At 43.4% G+C, this 22,334-nt stretch overlaps 1 protein-coding gene and 1 long non-coding RNA gene across 2 annotated transcripts in view; one reads left to right on the forward strand and one right to left on the reverse strand.

The window, feature by feature from the left end:
• The window catches only part of PDE8A (phosphodiesterase 8A), a 142,245-nt gene extending 128,171 nt beyond the window's left edge, over positions 1 to 14,074 (reverse strand). Inside the window, exon 1 of the mRNA XM_058846742.1 lies at positions 13,639 to 14,074. Within this exon, the coding sequence (XP_058702725.1) occupies positions 13,639 to 13,704 (66 nt within the window). The 5' untranslated portion in view covers positions 13,705 to 14,074. The remainder of the gene's footprint in view (positions 1 to 13,638) is intronic.
• The window catches only part of LOC131583019 (uncharacterized), a 29,396-nt gene extending 11,616 nt beyond the window's left edge, over positions 1 to 17,780 (forward strand). The window contains exon 3 of the long non-coding RNA XR_009278426.1: positions 17,136 to 17,780. This is a non-coding gene — a long non-coding RNA (uncharacterized LOC131583019). The remainder of the gene's footprint in view (positions 1 to 17,135) is intronic.
• The last annotated feature ends 4,554 nt before the right edge of the window (positions 17,781 to 22,334 follow it).

Consider the following 22,334-nt stretch of genomic DNA (forward strand, 5'->3'; position numbering starts at 1 on the left):
GACATGACAATAGCTCCTTGCACTGGTACAACTGGTTACTGACTGTAATTCTCAACAAAGATTCATACAATAGGTTCATGTAGCCATAAAATGGAATAGATTTATAAGAAAATTCAATGTCACCTCCGAAGACAAGACAATGCAATGTATTAGCTGGGGCTGGGAAGCCAATTTCACTGGTGCATGGCTCCTTCCTCACATAACTGGCTGTGATGGAGGTCAACTCATCCTCTTGGATATCCATCCTGTCTCAGTCAGACAAGAAAGTACTGTGACCTGATCCAACCCATCCAGCCCTGATCCAAACAGGAGATACAAGGCAAAGGGCTTCTATATAAGGAAAGAAAAAAAGGAGCTGGTGGAGTTCAGAAAAAAGGCAGGATCAAAAGGAGTATTTTGTAGCACAGTTCAACTCATCAACGCAGCCTGCACAGTGCCATCTTTGGCACATTATCCCACAGTATAAGAACAAAGCTAGATACAAAAAGACAATTAAAAGGAAACCACATTATCTAGACAGGACATCTCTTCTGCAGAGCACTAACGATTAACCTTTGGAAAGCACAATAATTTATCATTGAAGTAAAAAGTACAGTGAAACCCCAAAGATCATTGACATGAACCAGAAGTAGCCTCTGGGAGATGTACTGCCTGCAGGAAAGCATTCAAATACATACAGGACGTAATCAGGGTCTGGACATATAATTATGTTTTGAAAAAAAAAATAATGTTGCACCTTAAACAGAAAGGAAACTCCCATGAGATGAAGCTTGAATATTCCCTGGAGCATATCCTGAGACAGTTCTCAACATACAATAAAAGAACCACCCCAGTCCAGTTTTAGGGAGTCCCTCAGTAAATGCAAACAAGCAAGGTTAGGTAACAGAATAGTGTCTGAGCTTGGGATCTCTCTGCAGAAAGCATGAGCTCTCTTTTACTGTAAATAGTGTGATCTGGTCTGACCAGTGGCTGATTGCAGAGCACTGTCTTGTTAGCTCACCTCTGGCCATAACAGGTAGTCGTCACTTCCATGGAAAGGAAAACAGAAGTTAATGGAGTAATTCATTCAATCTGCGTTTAAAAATCCCTCACTGCCCATGACTCCTAAGTAAACTATAAAGGAAGGGGTCTGATTCCCCTGCATGTCTGACTTTGAGCATACACACGAAGCTCCCTGTTCACAAGGCTATCTTGGATATAAAGCCACTGTGCACTGGCCACTAACTCTACCTGCATCCATTATAGGGACCCCTTGTATAATATGTACCTTGCTCCAGCGTGCAAGACATTTGGTTCCCAAAAACATGATAGGATGGCTGGAGTAACCACTAACCAGACATGCTGGAATGCCTGAAAGTGTCCAAGATTAGTCATTTGGCAGCAGTCTTGAGGAAATGTAGCTTTACATATCCCACTCTGGACAGAAGGGTTTAGTGCTCAGGGCCTTCTGGCAGGTCTGAACCTGACTCCTTCCCTTGCAGAACACAGCACAGCTTGGATCGGCTGTGGCCATTACAGCTAGAGCTGGGATGCCACTGCCACAAAAATCTGAATCACTCACTTTGTCAAATCTGTCTCCAGCATATTCTTTACTTCACCAAAAGAAACCCAAACCAAAACAAACTCTTTCCTATGCTTGGCCTTGGTATTTATTTTTTCTGGATAATTTCAGCTTCTGTGTTTGTCAACTGAAAGGAAAATGCATGTGTCACATACATATGGGTCAGAAATCTGGTGGGTGTTTGTATATTATACAAGAGATCAAAGATTAGAGAAATTTCATTCTAACTTGAGGGTAACAAAACAAGGTTACTGCTGAGCAGTGTGCCTGCTCATCAGCTGTACAGATCCAGGCAAATGCAAGATTGCATTTAGGTGCCCCAGCGCTGGCAGGAATGAGCTGCAGATGCTGTTTTGGTCATTGGAATTTGATGCAGGACTTGCATGGACCCTCTTGTCAGGAGGGCTGACACCTGCACCTCACTGCCATTTTTAAGAAGGGATCCAGTCCCCTCTATGTAAAATGAGCTGTTCCTAGGCCACATCCACGCCAGGAACTGTGCACGGCACAGAGGCTGTGCCTCTGACCAGCCAGCACAGCCAAAGCAGCAGCCGAGCATTGCACCAAGGGCTCAGGAAGCCCTCCCAAGGAGCAGGAGCAGCCTGTCCTGGCTCAGAGGCTCAGCCACCCTCAAAACGACCACTCTGCTTGAGTTTAGTGCTGAGCTGAGGCAGAATGAGTCCCACTGCTCCGGAGAGGGAATGCTCACCATGAGACCACAAGCCTGGGCATCGCACCGCTGTGTGGGGCTGCCGTGGCCTGAGCGCTTCTGCTCAGGGCTGCAGAAAATGAACCAGTTAAAACAGGCAGAAAACAGCAGCTGTCGTGTTTGTCATGTACTGAAGAGCTGGTGCCAAGTACTCCCGCACTCAGGACTGCACAGATGATATTCCTCCTTCAATGTATGACATTCGTGTGGCATTCCAACGGTGAAAGAAACCAGCACAAGCGAATGGATGAATGGAAAAACGAATTGCTTCAAGTTGATTTAAAGGAGATATTTAGTCATGCATGGGAAGGAAAAGAGAGAATAAATGACCAAAATAGAATGAAGCAATTGGAAACAGCTGATGTTTGATGAAAAGAAAGATATTTTCTGGGGTGAGAATTTAAAAGCCTTGAGAATTTTGAAAGGGCAAATTATGCATGACTTTTTAATCCTCTGAATGGTGCCAGGTTATCCAGAATCCACTCCAGAAAGGTGTCCGAAGCAGTTTATTCTAGAACTAAGCCAAAACCTTCAGCCAGCCCTGGAAAATCTTATTTAGAGTCAGACTAACATATTGTGAGCTCATGTCACTGTTGGAAAACTGCTTCAGATGAAAGCATGAGGGAATAGTTTTGCTAAGAAACCCTGCAGTTTTAGCTACTTGTTTTTTGGATTTGTTTTTTTTTTTTAATTTGCAATAAGAAAAGGCAAGAAAGGAAATTAAAATCCTTGATAAAAGAAAAAAATATAGAAGGGCTGAGTTACATTTTTTGAGATTAATTACTGTCTTTCCATTTCACAAAGAGTGGACAAGTCTCATACTGTAATGGAAGTGAGGGGTTTCCTTTCCATGAGGCTGACATTAGTGCAGTTCTCATGCTGAGGTGAAAGACAGTTCCACAGTCCTGACCCACAGCACTTTGTCACTACAAATGGGACAAATCCAATTGTATTGCTCCAGCCAGTGTCCAGATCACACCAATTACCATTAAACATCTCTGCCAAAATGGCAGCTCAGACAGTGCACTCACCCCCAGCCAGCAGGAATTTGGGTGTCAAGCCCCACAGGGCACCATGGGTGACAATGTCATGGGTACTAACAGATGGATTTCACAAAGCAACCTTTTTTTAGGGTTTGTATAAGCTTTTAGGCACATCCAAGTCTGAGGCATCCTAGTCATTCGTGTTTCTGCATCCTCAGCTGCTCTTTATGTGCTATAAACATTTCACAATTTTTCAGTTTTGGGTTGCTTTTTATTTTAACACCCTTGGCAAAAAAAGTTAGTGGATAAATGACAGACACTGCCTTGTCCCTTTAGTAAATCATTGGCAGACACAGGTCAGCATTTTGAGATGAGAGGAACAGTTTAGTAGTGGACTTGTTGGTTTTATGGCTGGACTTGATGATCTTAAAGGACTTTTCCAACCTAAATGACTCCCTGGTTCTATGTATGGACACAGCTAGGAAGCCAACCAGCCAGTATATTACTACCTTTTATAATAAATGCTAATGTTTTGCTCCCATGAGTGTCCACACCTTTTTAAGTCACAAGTGTGCTGTAATAAGCAAATATAAAGTCAAACACTTGTGGTTATATAAAGCTATGTAGAAGAAGAAAAGAGAAGCTATGTGGAATCCATGACATCTGGAAAACACTTTCTACAGGGAGTCTGAAGACAGCATACATAGCCAGCCTAGCACAGAGGACATGGATTTCCCAAATAGAAGCCTAAGAAAATAAAAATCAGTAAATACAAAGCTGATCCCAAAATAAAGTTGGGGAGGAAACACAGATCTGTTTAGAAGTTCAAGCCAAATTTGGGAAATTACTGTGGACGTAGATAAAAATTCAAAACAGAAATGTATAGCATATTCAAATAAGCTTTAAGCAGAGGGGTTGAACTAGATGATCTCCAGTGTTTCCTTCCAACCTCAACTATTCTATGGTTCTGTGAAATGTTTTCCTTTGGTATTTTCTAAATGAAATGGGTTTGGTTTGATTTTTCTTTTCCAAAATGAAAGGGGACAAACAGAAACAGCTTATAAAGCAACTGTAGGCATTCTGTTTGAGACTGAAAAAAAACATTTTGCAAAATTTAAGAATTTTCCTCCTAAGCCTCCTCAATTTTCTCCAAAGCAACCTCTGCTTTTAGTTTCATTAGATCTATGTTTATATTTCATAGCTGAGGGGGAAGGGTCAGAGAGCAAAAAAAAAACTCACCATTGATCCAGCTCTGCTCTCAACCCCTATTTTCTGATTCACAGATAAACCCTTTCAGATGTACCCTGGCTCCTTCAGGGCTGAAGGTGCAGAGCAGGTGTCTCTGCTGCCAACAATAGAAAATGCTAGCACCAACTTTGCATGTTTCCATGGCCATGGTGCCCCAGAGACCTCCTCTTTCACCCATACACTCCTCCCCTCCAAAGCTACCTCATCACCATCTCTCTGAGGCTGGGTGATGCCTTAAGTTTTACCTTTCATATTTTCCAGGTTTTGTTCTGCATTAGTATATAACTCTGATCTTCATATAAAGTGTTAGCAAGTTCTCCTCACACTTCTGTCAGACAAAACAATCCTTTTCCAGCCCGAGAACCAAGGACACCACTGCAGCTCAGGCCCAAAAAGTACAAACAGCAGTGAAGTGAGGAGAGCAGCCTGGGAGGATGGGATTCATAACCTGAAGCTGAGTTTGGGCAATTAATCCCAGTATAGAAATGGACCAAAACTTATAAAAGTGTGAAAACTCTTGACCCATTGTCCATCTTGGGTGTAGCCTTGGCCAGGCTCTTGCACTTCCCCAGGTGTATCCTTTGAAGACCTTTCTAATAAATACCTACTTTATTCCTTTAACTCTGTCCAGCCTCTGTTCTAGGTGGCCTCTCAAGACATCATGGGGAAGGAGGGACAGGTCAGCTACACCCACTTTCCAATAGGTTTTGTTACTAGGGGGGAAGAAAAAAAAAGGTGTTTCTGTTTTTTCATTCTTTTCCCACCTTTCTTATTTGCTCAGATCTTGTTAGCCATCCCATGTGGTTACTGGTGGAAGAGAAACAAAGTCATTAAAGTGCAGAGAAGTAGCACAGGGAGCACTGTTGCACAACCAGGATGACGCTGGTGTCCCAAGAGAAGTACAGGCAAAATGGAGCAATATTTTCTGGTAAACACTAAAACCACTTGCAGTTAAGCCTTGTGCTTGGTGTGGCATGGGAGTTCATGACAATGGTAGATCAACCACACCAGAGGCTGACTCGGGTCCGTTTGGGGTCAATGACAGCTTCAGCCAACCACACGCTGATGGCCAGCGCTGCAGAAGCTGCTGCAGAGGCTGGGTGGGACTGACAGGAGGTGCAGGGGCACTCCCAGGAACATCCAAGGGGCAGAGGGAAAAAAAATCCCAGGCCTCTACTATAAGCACAGAGGAGCTTCACCACTCCTAGGAGGGAGTTTGGGATCGGTACAAATTGGGAGCAGTTGAGGAGTGAGGAAAATGCCAGCCTTAGGGAGGGGAGGCAGTGGGGCTCGGCTCATCATATTAGCACTTGTTTGCTCACGCAACAACACTTCAGCACAAAGAAAAGCAAACGTCCATTATAATCTCTCATTTCTGAACTAGTCTCCTGCATATTAATTCCTATTGACTGACAAGTGGAACAGCACACATCGATCATCTTGTTTATCAGGTATTCTTGCAGCAATGCATGATACAGTTTAAATAAGCCAGGTTAAGTTCCTTGTGTACACAAGGAAGCTATTATAAGAAAATGTTATGATGAAACCACTTTTTGCAAGAAGCAAGTACAGCTCAAGCACCTTATATGCTTTGGAAATTTTCACTTCATTTATATCATTTTTCATGACCTTTTGCTTAGCATGACGTGGTGCTGTCCCCCAGCTGTGACCAGCTTGGCTTGAAAGTAAAGATTTTGCAAGCCTGACTAGTGAAACCTCCTGAGGCTCTAAGTTTTCAGGGGACTCAGTACCTTGCTTTTGAGGGGCCATCTCTTCTATATAGTGCATTTTGGTAGTTCAAAATAATGACCACTCTTGAGGCTATTGCTTGGATGCACAGCAGTTCTTGGCAGACAGGACTGCTGAGTTACTGTGGCCCTGTAACGAGCTCAGAGGAAAAAGTTCTTCCTCCCCATAGGGAGGAGGACAGAGGAGACACCAGCACTGCCACAGAGGAAGGGCACAGGTAGCAAACGAGGCTGGCCAGCCCCAGCTCTGCACCCCACTGCACAGCTGGGCCTGTTGCCCAACCTCCCAACACAAGTATCTTTACAAAAGCATTTGATTTGCAGAAATAGTGCTCAGTCTCAGCTCCTGCTGGTACCGGCAGAGATGACAGTCTCTGAAAAATCACACACACAATACTGAAAAATCAGAGTGGTATCACCAGCCTGTGCTTCCCCTCTCCCACTTTTACGAGGGTGGCTCAGCCTCTTAGGGGCTGTAACTGAATCTTTATGAAGCCCTTGGATGGGTTTTACTGCAAAACAACGCTGAGAATGCACATGCACGATTACACCAGGACAATAGCCTGAAGTTAACAATCGCTTCCTGTAATTGTCTGAGGCAGCCTGCAGAACTAAGAATCATCTCATGATAAATCCTTGTTGGTCATTTACCATCATTAATCTATACTGTCAGAATGAATTAGGTGCAGAGGAGCATATTAATTACAATGCAGATGACACTCCAGCTTTAATTATCAGGACTTCAAAGTAAGCAGTGCCAGTTAATCAAGCTCAGGACCACGGAGGCTGTTGAAGGAAGGCGCTGTTCAGCTGGTGGCTCTGTCATCCAGCCTGCAGGGTCTGCACTTACAATCATGCCATTCTAGCTTTAGTTTTCCAAATTGCTCTCTATTTCTATCCACATTAGTCAGGCCTATGGGAACACTTTTTCCACTGCCTATGACATGCCTCAAATCAGGGGTGGCCAATTTTGTCAGTATGTAGCCACCTAGCTTTATTTATAGAATATTTCATATTAAACAGCAAAAGCATCCACTGACTTTTTATGCCTGTTGCATAAAATTTTGCATTTAACAGCTACTTACTCACTTTAGTTACCAGCTAAGGCTGCATTTTTACAGGTCGTTGTTCCCATTTCAATATTATTTTATGCAATTTTCTGGAGGGCTAGGATTATGGAATAAACCTAAACATCTGGACAGCTTGTAAAGTGCTGGCAGAGCAACTAGCAGTATTGCAAAGGCCCCCAAATCCCATCAGCCAAATGTAGCCCTTTTGTTATTGTAGGAGCAGAGACAGAAGCTCTGAGAGGCCATCAGGCTGATGCTGTCCATGGGAATTCCAGCAGGCAGGCTGACCACTCTGGCTGTTACCAGCACCAGGCTCCTGGGGAGAGCAGGTAAAGCTGTTCTCCACATCTCCTGCAGACAGGACACGAGGAGGTGCATCACACAGCACAGAGACAGCATGGTAGGAGGAGACACTGCAATGCTGAAGCTCTATGGGTGTTGGAGTGGGCTGCTCAGTGAGGCTGGGGATTTCCAGCAGCACAGACTTCAACACGCTGGGTACCCATATCCACTGCAGAGCCTGGGGCTCACAGAGCCCCCGGGGGGGCTTCACTCCACTCTCTTTCCTGCTGCTTCACACATCTTGTGAAAAACACTCAATTTTTTTCCTGAAACTGGTGTACAAAATACAAAAGCCTGAGGAGATCCGAGTAGCCTGTGAAATGTCCTCAAGGAGAGCAAACGGAGGAAATAAGGAGTTACTGAAACAAACCAATAAAGTGAAATTACTGTAGGGAATTTAATCACCCAGGAGACAGGAAATTCAAGGCTATGGTACCCATGACAACTACTATTTGTCTACAGTGTATGGAACATTAACCTTAACTCCATATGCGGAAACAGAAGAAATTATGGGACATATCAGGTATGAATGCACATTTCATGCACAGGGTACTCTTTGAGGGCTATTCTGGAAGCAATAATTAAATTTCCTGTCTGCAGAGCAAGTAGGTTCATGCACAAGCAGCTCTTCTGAGACACCAGTGAATATCACAAGACAGAGCTCCCAGCTCACCTTTATGGCTTAGGCAGGGAAGATTCAAGGTCTCTATTTGGTCATAATATCATCTCCTGCCTTGTAAGCTTCTGGCTGCTGTTCAGACTTTGTTTTGGGAATTGCCATGTGTTGATTTAGGAAATGTGATGTTTCTTTCAGTTGTTGGGTCAACAGGGATTGTGCATTTCTTGTATGTTTTCCTTTTGAGCAACTAAAGCAACATTCATCCTTCAAGAAGGCAAAAGTCCAATTCCTGCTGGGTGATCAGTTTACTCAAATGCGAGAACCAGATTATTGCTGAGTTAGACAGCAAACAAGTTATCAAAACCTGAGAGAGTTTGCACTTGTCTTCAGCTGAATTTTAACCCCTGGCTGGATATTATGGAGTCAGATTACTTGCAGCAAGAGCCAAAACCAAAGCAGCCAGGTAGACAGCAACTCTCTGGATGGAACTGTTGTCCTTAAAGTCTCAAGTTTCACATGATCCTAGAGAATTGATGACTGGTGTATCTATTGCTGCTAAAATTTGGAAGACAAGATTTATGAATATAGAAACAAACAGCAAGAATATAGCAGCCAAGAAAACAAATTGCAATCAGGTGGGAAGAGGGGCTATTGAAACAAGGGGTTTCTTAACAATAAAATTACTTCTGTCTTTTGTCACCACCACAGGACACAGAAGCAGGCAGTCAGCTTGCTTATGACCCTATCCCTAGCTGACTCTGCAGGTGCCATGTGCTGTTTCCTCTTTGGACAGCTAAACCCATGGCCCAGCATCTCCCACATGGAATTTTTCAGCAGGAGCAGGGCCAGATGATAATCCAGCCCATCACTTTTAATAAAGTGATTTAACACATCCATGGCACCAACCAGCATAGCTCAGGTCTGACCTCTGTCACCATTTCATGGGCAGTTGGACAATGCCAAAATCCAGCCATGCTCATGGAAGGGCTGCTGGAGCCCGTGGAGCTCCAGCTGACTCTCCAGAGCAGGCTCAGGTGCTGTGGGGTGGTGAGTGCCTTCCCAGGCTGCCCATCCCTGCTCAGTGCCTCACACACGGTGGGTTTGGGGTGCTCCATACTCTCTGCTCAATGGGACAAGGAGGGAACAGTTTGGAAAGTAAAACTCTCCTCCCAAGCAGCAGCATCATCAGGCAGTACCCTGCCAAAGGGCTTCCTTCAGTAGTTTTGGACATATTTAATCCAATCAAGGCTGCATTTATTTAGCAGCAATTCAAAGTGGGGAGATCTCCCCCTACAGAGAAGATTGGTGTTTCTTTCACCTGTTCTTCAAAATAAGAGTGCTCCCATGATCTCCCTGTGCCAGGAAACCATCTCAGGGCTGTCCTGGCCTGGAGGCTGAGCCAGGCTGAAGGCATGGCTGGGGCAAACAGCCCAAGTACACTCTGCACAGCCTGGTTCACACTTGTAGCCTGGACACGTGGTGAGCAGAAAGCAGCAGTGCCTCTCCATGGCTGACCTACTTAGAGGTCAGGCTTGCCCAGGAGCTCTGAACCGTGTCCTGTGGGCTGCTCACCACTCAGATATGCACTAGTTCACATTCTGCCCACCCTCCTACTCCTTGCTGAAGTCCCTGAAAACCTCCAAGTCAGCGCTGAAACAAAGGCTGATGGCCCCTCACCAGCAACAGCTCACTGCTTTGAAACTCCACATAGAGCCATGAAAGCCAGAAAGAAACTCTTTTACAGGAAGGAAAACAGTATGAGGCATCCTTCTTGCAAATACCCACTGAGGGCAACACCAGAAGGGTGCCAGGGTTAGCCCAGCTGATCAAGAGCCATGTGGTAACACCAGCATCCTTCATGCTACATCCTGCTCCAGGGAAGGAGGGGACTCCCTACAGTTTTTTCGTTTGCTCTTGAAGGCACAGGCACGCTCCTGCAGCAGGGTTTTCGTCGCTATTGCAAGCCCCAGACCAGAAGGGCTGGGCTGAAATCACCGACCTCATTTCCAGAGAGTGGTTAATAACCTTGGACTCTTCTCACTGTGTCTTAAATATGAGCTATTCCTCATCAGGGAGAAATCAGGATTTGATGTTGCACAGAAATGAATAGCTGAACAACCCAAGTCTTGAGAAGTGGCTCTGCATATGTTTTCACAGAAGTCATGGCAGGTTCTGGAATTAATCTGGCCAGAAACCACCAATGTATCTACATGCTAACCTGAGCTGAGGCAGGTTTGAATACTGATGAAAAATCCCAGCCCGTGAATGATTTCTATTTCTGAATCTCTGCCCTGCTGTTTATGGAAAGGCAAAGAAGTGCAGTGATGAGGTAAATGTGTTTATGAATATACTACTGTTACCTTTCTACTCTAACAGCTTACAGGAATTACGTTACCACTCTTATTTATTGCTAATCAAGCTCAGCACTGGGAGAGGAGAAGAATAAATTCTGCCACAAGGTTCATGCTAGGTAATTTTTTCTTCAACACACGAAAGCCATAGCCCAGGCAGTCTTATTTGAAGCCTGATAATGGTTAGAAGTATTCCTTTTCTAGGAGTTTGCTCTTCTTTCTTAGAAGAGCTCACATTTTACCCAGCACCTCTTCCGTGGAGCAGCCTGAGCTGCAGCACAGCAGCAAAGTCCAAGTGCTCGGCCAGCTCGCCTGAGCTCCTGTTTGAAGAGTTTCCTCAAAAGCAGCACCAGCTACTTTGCCAGCTAATCTTTCCAGCCTGCAGCTACAGAGCAAAGCATAGCTGTGGACCTGTGTCAAAGGTACATTTGTTAACACATTTCCCCCGGAGTGCTAATTAACATTTACATCAAGTACTATGAGAGTGAAAAAGCTTCAACACAAACACACGCTGCAGGGAAATGTGAGGAGTAGTGTACTGTTTGCCCTTCAGGAGCTGGTGAAAATCCAGTTTGTTTTGTAATCTTCTGTTCTCTAAAATCAGATATTTCTTCAAGTTAATAACTAACCAGTTCTTTTTCATTTAAAAACCTCTAAGTGCATTTAGAATTGTATGACAGCAAGGCCCTGCTGGCGCTGGTGCAAGCCAGCCCACGTGCAGATCTCCGTGCTCAGCCACAGCACAGGCGCAGCCCGGGCTAACCACAGAAAATCACAGTATTTTATGATTTTATAATAAACAAAAACAAAGGAACATCAGCACACTTTTGCTTAAGATTCAAACCTCTTAAACTAAACACTAAGATAGGAAACACAAACAGAAATATTTGTAGCTGGATCTTCAATTACCACATTTTGGGATGCTGACAAAAAGCTCTAATGAGTAACACTTGTACCCACAATGAGAGGCAGACAAAGTTATTTGCAAACACAAATTTGCACTTGAAAGATGCGAAGGCAGTTGCTGAACAGCTGAATAATGAGCTATTCTCAATATTATTTCTCAATATTTATTGAGAAAAAATGTGCTACCACAGTGAAATAAAAAGTTTAAGACTGCAACCAATATAACTAAAATATGGTTGAAAAAATCCTCTCTTTTTCCTAGGGCAGGGGGGAGCTTTTCCCATTTTTTAAAGGAAAAACTAGAAAATATCAGGTTCACAGAAAGAAAATCATATTATATGAGCCACAAAACAGTAGTATGTAAATCTTCACCTACTCTGTGAACTTTCAGGCCACGATAGTGTGCAGGTTGTTATTGAATATTTTCTCTCCTGCCACAACCATGCATCCTACCCAGGATCCCATGAATTAAAATCTGTGTCTAAAAAAGCATCAGTAGGCACACTTGCAGATGTGGTAAAAATTGACTGAGCACACTACTTCCAGCTATCAGTTTCTAATCCTCCACCTCCACAGAAATCAGGATATGAGATGAATAATACATATGAGAACACAGACTTTTTGATTGCAAACTGCTCTAGAGTTCTGTGGACATATTTTGTTATTGTTGCCCAGTTGCCAAATATTTGAGGTGAATAATTTTCAGCCTTCATGTTTACAAACTACTCTCATTGTTTTGTCCCTTTGTTCTTCCTTTTTTTCCTTGAGTGTTGCTTCTGCCTTTTAACTGGATATCCAACTTTGTAAACAAAAAATAAGCATGGCAAACAGCAAATGCAGCAGCAGTTTTTTAGTCTTTGTTAGACATGCTGAAGTGAAGGACCCTAAGCACAGACAAGAACAACTGGGCAGTGCCATGGGAGATGCACCAAGCAATCAGTGCTGAGGTGTTCCAACAGGACAAGGTGATTGTTTTTCTTCTGCTTGACCAGCTCTTCAACCTTCTTTTCATCAGATACACGTCTGTATTCGCTAAGAATATTTTTTAACAAGTAGCAAGCACTCATATTTTCAGATTTCCCATTTCCTTAGTTTTCTTAGTTTCCAGTAACTCCTATGAAGAAAAGGCAATGCTGAGCTTGAATCAAAACTGGCACATTTCTGACATGACCTCCCAGAGACTCCTTCTCCATAGCACAAATGTCTGGACTGAAATCCTGGCTTCAGAACAGGCAACAGGAAAACTCCCACCAGTCCCCTCCAAAACTTGTTAAGGTAAAAAGCCCCAGTTTCTTTGGGGAAACTAAAATGGAAGTAGAATGTCCAACTTCCAAAATGCTAATCGTTTAATTTCAAGTAACAGGATGAGATTAATATAAACATGCTAACCTGCCCAAACTGGAAATCTTTCAAACGTCAAGCACAGGAAACAACAAGGGTTTTTTTTCAGGCAGGATGTCAGAGTTACCCCCGTGGTTATATGTGAGCCGAGGACAATGTTGTTACATGAGATCAAATTACAAACACAAGCAAACAGAAAACAATCTCTGAACGTCACTGTTCAGGATTTGACAAGAAGCACAGTTGACCCATTCCAGAGGTTAAATGCTCTCGAGTGAGCTCTGGGGGAATAGGAGTTGCTGCTGGACACTGAGTTCCACACAGTTAAATTGTCAATTTGTTTGCCCAAGTTAATGCTTATCTTACCCTGCGCTTGCTATGGTTTTACTCAACACATTTGACCTGCAAATCTTAAAGCACTGGCTTTGCTAAAATTGTAAGAAATTTCTGGATTCTCCAAACACCTTAGAAAACTATTTTGGTAGTTTCCACAGCACAGAAACCTACAGTTAGTCAGATATTTGAAACTTCCAGTGAGGTGAATGACAGTCACTTAACCACACACATTACCATTTCATTTCTGTTCCTAATGTTTAGCACAGCCTTGCTCTAAGGGATTTCTGAAGTTGTTTACAAAGCTGATGCAGAGGTTGCATTCAGTCTGGTCCAAGGGGGCAATGGTTTACTGAAGTCACTGCAGAAACAGCAGAAAGATAATATTTTCTGTAACTGAGGGGGGAGGGGGAATAAAAGTTCTCACCTTGCACCAAGGACCATTAGACACAGTGCTGGTTTCCATAATATCTGCTCCTTCATTTTCTTCCATGTCTGATTAGTTGCAAAACTTTGTTTTCCAATGCAAACCATTAAATCACCCTCCAAGCAAAAGCAAAACAAACCATGCAGGCTCCAATATCCCAGTCTGTGAAAGCCCTGCAATAAGTCACGTCGCTTTTATGGTCACTGGTCAAATCCAAGGTTGCAGATCCTGGTTCCGTGCTGGATTTCACAGAGCTTGGCCTTTCTTTTAAGCTTTAATTGTTCCTCTTGTCAGGCATTTATCTTCTTCAGCCCTTCCTTGTGGATCCAGGTTTTCACATAACAAATGGCAAATGTTTCCAGCTTCCCAGGCACTGTAGGAGAGCTGACACTGAACCTCTGATCATCTCAGGAGAAGCCTGACAACGGAGTGCAATACGTGGCCACACCTCTCTGCTGCCAGAGCTGGCCTAGACCATAAAATCAGAAGCAAGGTCACCCAGCAACCAGCCATTCAACGTCACTACAGTAATAAAGCCAACTTACATCCAACTTATGCTTGGGTAGATAAATATTTCTATTAGAAGAAGGAAGCCCAGTGAAGATGGCAGAGGGCTGACTGTTTTGAGCTGAGATACATAAATTCAGATGGATGCAGAGCTTTCAGCCAACATTCATGGGCCACATACAAACCCACAAGGCTCTGCTTGTCAATGCTATTAGGGTCAAACCCCTAAGCATTTTCCCCTAAGGATGCATAGACCCTGTACCCCAGCAGGATGAGTGAGTAATGTCCACAGGATATTTTTCAGCAGAGATCACAAGTTCCCATCCAGGTGCCAACAAGACTTTCATCTGCCACATGCTCAGCTTAAAAAAGTTCCACTCACTCTCAAAAGTCTACACAAAATAGGAATGAATTTACAAAATAGCCTCCATTCCCTGCCAGAGTCAGTAAAGATCAGGTCATACCATAAGACTGCCTATGGGAGCTTTCTCAAGTAAATGGATTATTTTTCTCAGGAGCAACCCTGTACCTAAAGGAGCACACTCAATTTAGGAAGTGATGGTCCTCTCCAAACACACATACATGTTACAGAGAAGGCCTAAAATAAATACAAATAAAAGCAGATAACAAAAGATCGACCCTCTTGGTTCTGTTTGCACTGTGTATCAGGCAGTGCCACTGCAGATAGCTGGTGCCCAAAAATTTCGAAACCAACTGTGATCTCTGACATCTATTCAAAGACAAACATGGCTTCATTTTCAGTGCAGCCACTTGGTCTGTCTCAGGAAAGGCCTCTCAGGAAAGAAAAGGAGAGGAATCCAGGGTCACTGGCTACTCTGGGAAATTAAGGCCACTTCCCCCCTCTCTGATATGCAGCTTTTCTTTCTATATGGCAGGAAACAAGTTGGTGGTTTATTTGGGGTTTTTTTGATTTTGGGTTTTTTTTTGGGGGGGAGTGGCAACTGTGCAGGAAGATTAAAGTTAATTCTGTTCAAATATAAAACATTTTAATCTAATGCTCATATTGGCAGCATCATTAAAAGTTAGTTGTACAGGAATCTGATTTTTAGAACTCTTTCTGCCACTGAAGCAAAAAGTGCATAAGTGATTGGTTGAGATCACATGCTCAATTATACTCACTACTAGTCACATAGGATTTCATGAGATATTTCTCAACAGTTTTTAAGTAGTTTGAGATTATATTTTATCAAAATTGTCAGTAACTGGAAGTGTCTGTCTGGTTGTGATATAATAGTTACAGGCCCTCAAACACTGAGTAGGTATATCTGACTGAGCCCAGTGTACACATTGCTTGATTATGCATTAATTTCAAGGAAGTGAAGACAAATGTGGCAAAAAAGGCAAGAATTATGAGGGCATAGGTGTGTCTTTAGGGAGAGAACAAGGCAAAGGGTGAGTGCAGATTTGGAACCAGCAACTTAGCTTGTCTCTGCCACTGATTTTGTGATTTCGAGACGTAAATCAAAAGCCCCGTGCCTCAGTTTCCCCTCCTGTGCTGTGAGACCAGCAATACTCAGAATTAGTAACTTAACCAGAAAACAATGCACTGGAGATGTTCAATATCTTCACAAACTTGCACCTCTCTGAGGCAGGTTCCTTCCATGATTTGCTCACCGAAACTCAAGGAAAAGCAAAGCTGACTTAGCCCCACATGCTCAAGTGTAACCCCAACATGCACAAGTGTAAGCCCAGCCCAGCCTTCTGCCAGGGCCCAGCCTGCAGTCCCTGGGCTCCCAGGCACTGGCTCATTTCTCTGCAGCAACACAGTTGAGCAAGTTTTGTCTCTTTGGAAATAATTCACATGAACTCCCTGTCCAAACCAGCAGAGAACCAGATGAGGTACTCCCTTCCCAGCTAGAAGATTTTGCTACAAATATTCACCAAGTTTAAATGGTTCTTTCTGTGATTTTGTATGCCCAGGTCAGTTTCTGAGAGCCAAAGAGCTTTCCCAGCACAGAACCCTGGGGTCTCTCAGTCCTGGGGCACCTCTGGCCAGCCCTCCCTGCCCGGCTGGGAGCAGGACAGGAATGGGGAGAGGACTGTACCAATCTTTGCCCCAATTATTAACAAGGGCTTCTTATTACAGCAGCTTCAAGGACTCTTTTTTCCATCATTCCTTTAATTCTCTTGGGCAAAAAAAAAAATCTCTGATCACTAATTGCCATTTGTATTTTAAGAGAGAAGGCAAGGGGCCTGCCTAAAATATCAAATTGCTTTGCATTTTGTTTTTTCCCCTGGTTTCTCTTTGCAGGTCACCCATTTAGTGACATATTAGCTATGTTCCAGAGTAGGCAAACCCAGCCTTCTGAAGTCTGCTTGCATTAAATACCAGGCAAAAGTGCTGTATCTCATTATCCACGTAGGTGTCCATGTTATGTCTTCTGCTTTGATGGCATTCTGTGGCAGTAATTTTCACAGGTTTTTTTGGTTTTGAATTGGCCATTTCCTAATTTAAAACAGAGCAATCAAAGGAAACCCTTTCCACATACGCAGCATAACATAACTTTCCTATGGTTGCTGTGGAGAAGCAAACTCACAAGGTTTTCAGCTTCAACCTTCAGCATAAACCAGACATCTGTTTCGAGTTGTGTCAGATCACAGGAAGGATAGCCCACAGCTTGGTTTACTCCAAACTAATTTAGGAAATCAGAACTCTCCCCATGGATGAGTCACGAGCTTCTTGGGCAATGACAGGCCAGACACATTTGTCTCTGCAGCTTGGTGGTTTTCCCTGTGAAACGGGTGACGGCTCTTTCCCCCATCTGGAGGATGTAGCCCCAGTACCAAGCCCGTTTGTGCATCTGCAGTCCTGATGTCAAAGTCCAACGGGAAGGGAACGGAAAGGATGAAAAAGAAAAGGGAAAGTGCAGAATGGGTCTAAAGATGGCTTTGAAGTTCAGCCCAGGAGCGCAGATCAGGAAGTGAGAGCTGTAATTGCAGCCGGGTATCAGTTTCCTTTTTTATTTTAGGATCACCCACAGCATGCTGGAGTTTCTGCCTCAGAAAGCAGGCAGGAACAGCACTCACCTCTACAGGAGAAGCTGCTGTTGAATGGAAGAGCCACAGAGACAAAACAGCTCTTTGCATTTCTAATGCAGAGGCAAACAGAAAGTACCTTGAACATGTCTGAAATTACAATTGCTACTTCTGGACCAGCCAGGAAAGTGAAAAACTATTTCTTATTTTGTTTCCTAAGGAAGTTGCACTGTATTGCTTTGGGCTCTCCCTGAGTTCCTTGAAATGGAGCCAGATTCAAGTAAACTCAATAGAAAGGAGATACCAGGTTTTCAAAAGTAGGTGGTCAGCAGACCAGAGGGGTCCTGCAAATATCCCCAGATTGGAAGGCTCCCAGCTGAGCTCCCACCATCAAGGGAAGGCCCCAGTGTCACACACAGGGTGCATTTGACATCAGTCTGGGGGCAGGTTTATTCCAAGCTGCCTTGAGCCTGGCAGTGCTGGCCATTAGTGACACCCAGCACTGTTCAGACCTCACCAAAATGTTCAGCTGCTCACATGGAGGGTGCAAGCAGAAATCTGGGACCTCAGATCTGACAGGCCTTTGACCCAAGCCCTGGTAAGGCTGCCCTTTATGGAGGCTGCCCTGGCCTGGCCCTTCCAAGCTGCTGCCTCAAGCAGATGTATCAGAACAGGTTAATAGACATGCTGCTGTAACTTTAACGCTATTAGCCAACATTAAACAAAGTTTAAATTTTTTTTTCCTTCCCAAGATAAGCTGCAAGGCAGGGATCAGGACTGCTGTGAGAAAACACGGACTCTTGGTATAGTGAAATAAACCTGTTTGTTCCAGCTACAAAAGGTTGTGAGCTGTACTCAGGGGCCCAAGTTATCAGGGAAATGACAGCATCTTGAAGACCATTGCAAAGGATTTAGGTTTTGGTATTTGCTAGGCATACCTTGAGTGTTTGACCGTTATAAATCTTTTCTTGTTTAGGAAAGAAATCTCATTTTTCATGATATTGTGCTTATCTTTTAGCAGAAGCAGGGGCAGGATCTCAATATGCTGGTGTTTGCAGACAGCAGTGGTGGAGTACAGCCGTCTCTCAGCTTCACAGTGAGGAAAACGAGCTACAATTGTGAAATCATTGCCTAACAATTGATAAGGACAACTGCTGCAATCCTCTCCCTGCCTCCCCTTGGCCAGCATCCCAATTACCACATTACTGGATATATAGAAAAGAGAATGGCAACATGGTTAAAGTACAAGCCACACACATAAAAGATAGAGAATTTATCTCCATGTCTAGTCTGGTTTCCTTTCACCTTTGGCCAAGTAATTCAGTCTTTGCAATTCTTTTTCCTCCTTTCATGACAATATTTGCCATCCTTCTGACAGCCCTTGGGTTCTCCCAAGAACTGGGGCTTCGTAAATAGGATTGGGAGAGAAACCTGTCCCTTCAAAGAAAGCTGTGTCAAGTACCTCATACAAGGTGCTGCAGGAGACTCTTTTAGGAGGCCTTTGCTTTGCAGAAGAATGAGGTTTCTTCATGCCTTGTTTCAAACCAAGACAGTCATTCCCATTTCACCCTCCTTTTCTGGAGCTCCCTAGGGCACCACAGCACCTTGCAGCATGAGATGTCAGCAATCCCAAGAAAAGTCCAGCCCACCACAAGACCAAAGAAATTTGATTCACACATTCTCACCCTGAAATGAAGAGGAATGTATGCAATTTCTCAGTCTCCAAAATTTATGACCTGAGAACAGCAAGCCCACACCCCCCATTGCCACTGCCACACTGAAGGATGCAATGACTGTTTTCTCCCATGAGAGAAAAGCCTGTGGTAAACCAAATACTTGTATGTATTAAGTATTAGATAAATACTGATGAAGTGTTAAGTAATGGCACTTTCAATGATATTTAAAAAACCCCAAATGTGTTATCACTGCCTATTCCACACAGATGCCCCATGCTCAGTGACAGATGTATTGCTCCCTAGACAACTGCAGGACAAAACCTCACAAGTTCTGCCTGAGCTGAGTAACAAAACCTGGGTCACTGAACTCCCTTGAACACGGCTCAGTATTACACCTAGATAGGGCCAAACTCTACCCAGCATCCCTATAAACATCAAGCAGGTCACCCAGCAGTTATTTCAGTGCCTTGCTGACTCAGAAGTAATATAGACAAAAGAGGAAACAGGAGAGACTGTGTTTGGATTTACAGTTGCTGTTCAAAAGTGCAGCATAAATGATGTTCTACCAAGATGATATTACCACTTGCAAAAGAGATAATGTGCAATCTGCAAGCAATCCCTGCTTCTGTAGAAACTTATATTGCATTTTGATGAGTTGGGGTTTCTTAAGGGTACTGTGAATAGATTCTAGTTCATCTTAAATTCTAGTTCTTCCAAATACATTTTATATTTCTAAGAGCAAGGGGTATATTTTCATTAACTGAAGGAAAAACTCTAGAATTAATCTGAGGGAACAGGAACTGGCAAGATAGACCACATCATCCACAGAAATCTCACCTGCATTGGGTCTCAATAAAATACCAGTATTTGGTCTTAATTTCTTGTAAAGAATGAGGCATAACTGAACCCCAAGAAGGTATCTAAAAGAACAGGCAACAACTCTATGAATATGTGGCTTTTGGACCGTAATTTTAAAGTTAATGGCTATATCAAAACATGTGATGCTCAGCCCATGTGAGGCAGGTTTAAAAAGGCAACAATCATCCTCATGTGGCCCTGATTTGATTTCTGACAACATATGTAAGCCTAAACAATGCAGCCACCCTTTAAGGAAACATCTGTGTCCCTACACTCAGCCATTGTTCTCATGTGTATGGATATGTACTTTTTGATGCTGAGAAATAGCAGTTTATGTATTATCAAACAAATTAAATCTACAGCTGGGAAAAATATTGAGGTGTTTCCAAGGACTTTGATCAAAACCTCATCAGAAACAAGATAAGTACACGAAAAATGGTTCCAAAAGCATTAACCTAGGATAGGCTGGAGGAAAACTATTGGTGTCACAGCAGCACCCTCTAGTGTTTCTGTCACTGGGCTTTGACAGCACTTTGGTGTTGGGATTAAACTTCCCTTGTCCTAGACACAGCTCACAATAGGTTCACAACATCAGCATCATCTTATGGACAAAATGAGACATAGGCGGCTGTGGAGACAAATCCACCATTACTAACAAATATTTTAAGAGAGAGCTTGCAGTGAGCTGTATTAACAGCACCTAGAACCCAGTAACTCCCAAATTATGGAAATAAAGACCAGTGCAAAGGTGGAGATTATTTTTTGGTTGTTCAGTGGAAAAGGAATGAGGCTGCTCCCATAGACTCCAAGTAATGTAGAGACAGAGCCCAAAATTAACAACTGTGAGACTGCTGTGTTTTACCCCCAGGCAGCAATGAAGCCCCATGGAGCCTCTTGCTCACTTTCCCTGGTGGGATGGGGAACTGGAAAGGTAAAAGTGAGAAAGCTCATGGGTTGAAATAAACAGTTCAATGAGTAAAGCAAAAGTTGTGCAGGCAAGGAAGGCAAAATAAGGGATTTATTCACCACTTTCCATGGGCAGGCTGCTCAGGAGAACAATGCAACTTATCTTTTTAGATAAGAAACAATTCTTGAAGTGCCAGCACCAAGCCAGAGAGGATGTGGAAAGAAGGTAAAGTCTGAGGCAGGAATAACCTCCTGTTTGTATGTGGAGTTCATGGTTGGGAATGCTGAGGGCCCGTGTGAGACAAACTGCAGGAAGAGAGGGGTGTGTTTGCCTGACTTAGTGGGCAGAAGAGAAAGAATGTTTTTTTTCCAGTCAGTTATTTGAGCTATGTCTGTCCTAGAAGAAGAAGGTTAAGCATGACTTTACAAACAGTTAATGCTCTCATAAAGTCAGGGAGCAGCTGCAAGGCAACCAAGCCACAGTGACCACCATCCTTTCTCCACCTCATTCCCTGCAGCTGTAGGGAAAGCCCAGGAGGAATTAGGTTGCCTTAGTGCTCCACAAAGACACACCCATCCAAACCTGTTAACAACCCGCCCTTCATCCCATTACATGCAATTTTCAGAATAGGCCTTTCTTCAAGTGCCTCACCTGGGAAAAGGCCACAATTTTATTCACACTGGGTTTGTCACTGCAGTGTCCAATACCCCAAACAAATGAGGTAAACATCCAAAACTCCCTAAAGATAAGTACTGGAATGTTAAAAACAAAAAATCCTCTGTTGCAGTAGAGCAGGCAAATTACATGTTGGGAAACACCAGTGAGATACCAACACAAAAACACAAACCAGTATTTCTACACTTGCTTTTCTACCTGCAAAAGTATAGTTAAATCTATCAGGTCCTTTAATGATCACCCTTGTAGATAACAGATTAACATATCTGAGGGAGTAGCTCAGTCTCTGCCAGCTGGAATCACTCTCACGTTTCCCTCTCTGGGTCTCGGACAAAGAGCTTCCCCCTCATTCTTGTCTTTTGAGACACAGAGTGAGCAGAGAGGGTATAAACTGTTACAGAGCATGCCTTGGATTGTGGTAGTTCATTCTTTGTGGGGCTTCACAATACATCACACTCCCAATCTTATGAAAACAACATAGCAGAAAAAACTATTTGGAAGGTTGTGTTTCTCATTCATATATTTGACTTCATTAAGTCATAACTTGTGACAATTTGCTATAAACTAATGAATGAACTGCTAACTTGGGACATCATTCATAATCATAAAGATATTTCCTGCCTGCTTAATTAAGCTCAGAGAATGCTCTAGCAGAAGGAAAGCAGAAGCAGACCCTCTTGGGAAGTGATAAATGCTGGAGGCTGCCGGGTATCCTGACAGCTTCAGCACAGCTAAACACACTGGATTGCTCCCTAGCAAGAAAAAAATGCCTCAGTCGGGAACAGGGAAGTCAACTCTAGAAGCATTTTTAACTACCAGAAATATACATGGATCCAACACTCAAATTTCCACCTGCACTTCATAATGCCAGAAGAAAATATTCTGCAATGGCCTTAATTTCTGACCTAAAGACCAAGAGTAATTTTAAATGGAGGCAAGTAGACATCAGCTTACCCTTGTTAGGCATTAAGAGCACTTACAGAACTGTCCACCAGGCTTTCCAGTTTGGGTTTTTAATCATATGGGTAGCAAGTAGTGGAGCCAAAAGAGAGTATTGTAAGCAGAAATACCCAGAA

The sequence above is a fragment of the Poecile atricapillus genome, chromosome 11 (genome assembly GCF_030490865.1).
Source record: "Poecile atricapillus isolate bPoeAtr1 chromosome 11, bPoeAtr1.hap1, whole genome shotgun sequence".
In the NCBI taxonomy this organism is placed as follows: domain Eukaryota; kingdom Metazoa; phylum Chordata; class Aves; order Passeriformes; family Paridae; genus Poecile; species Poecile atricapillus.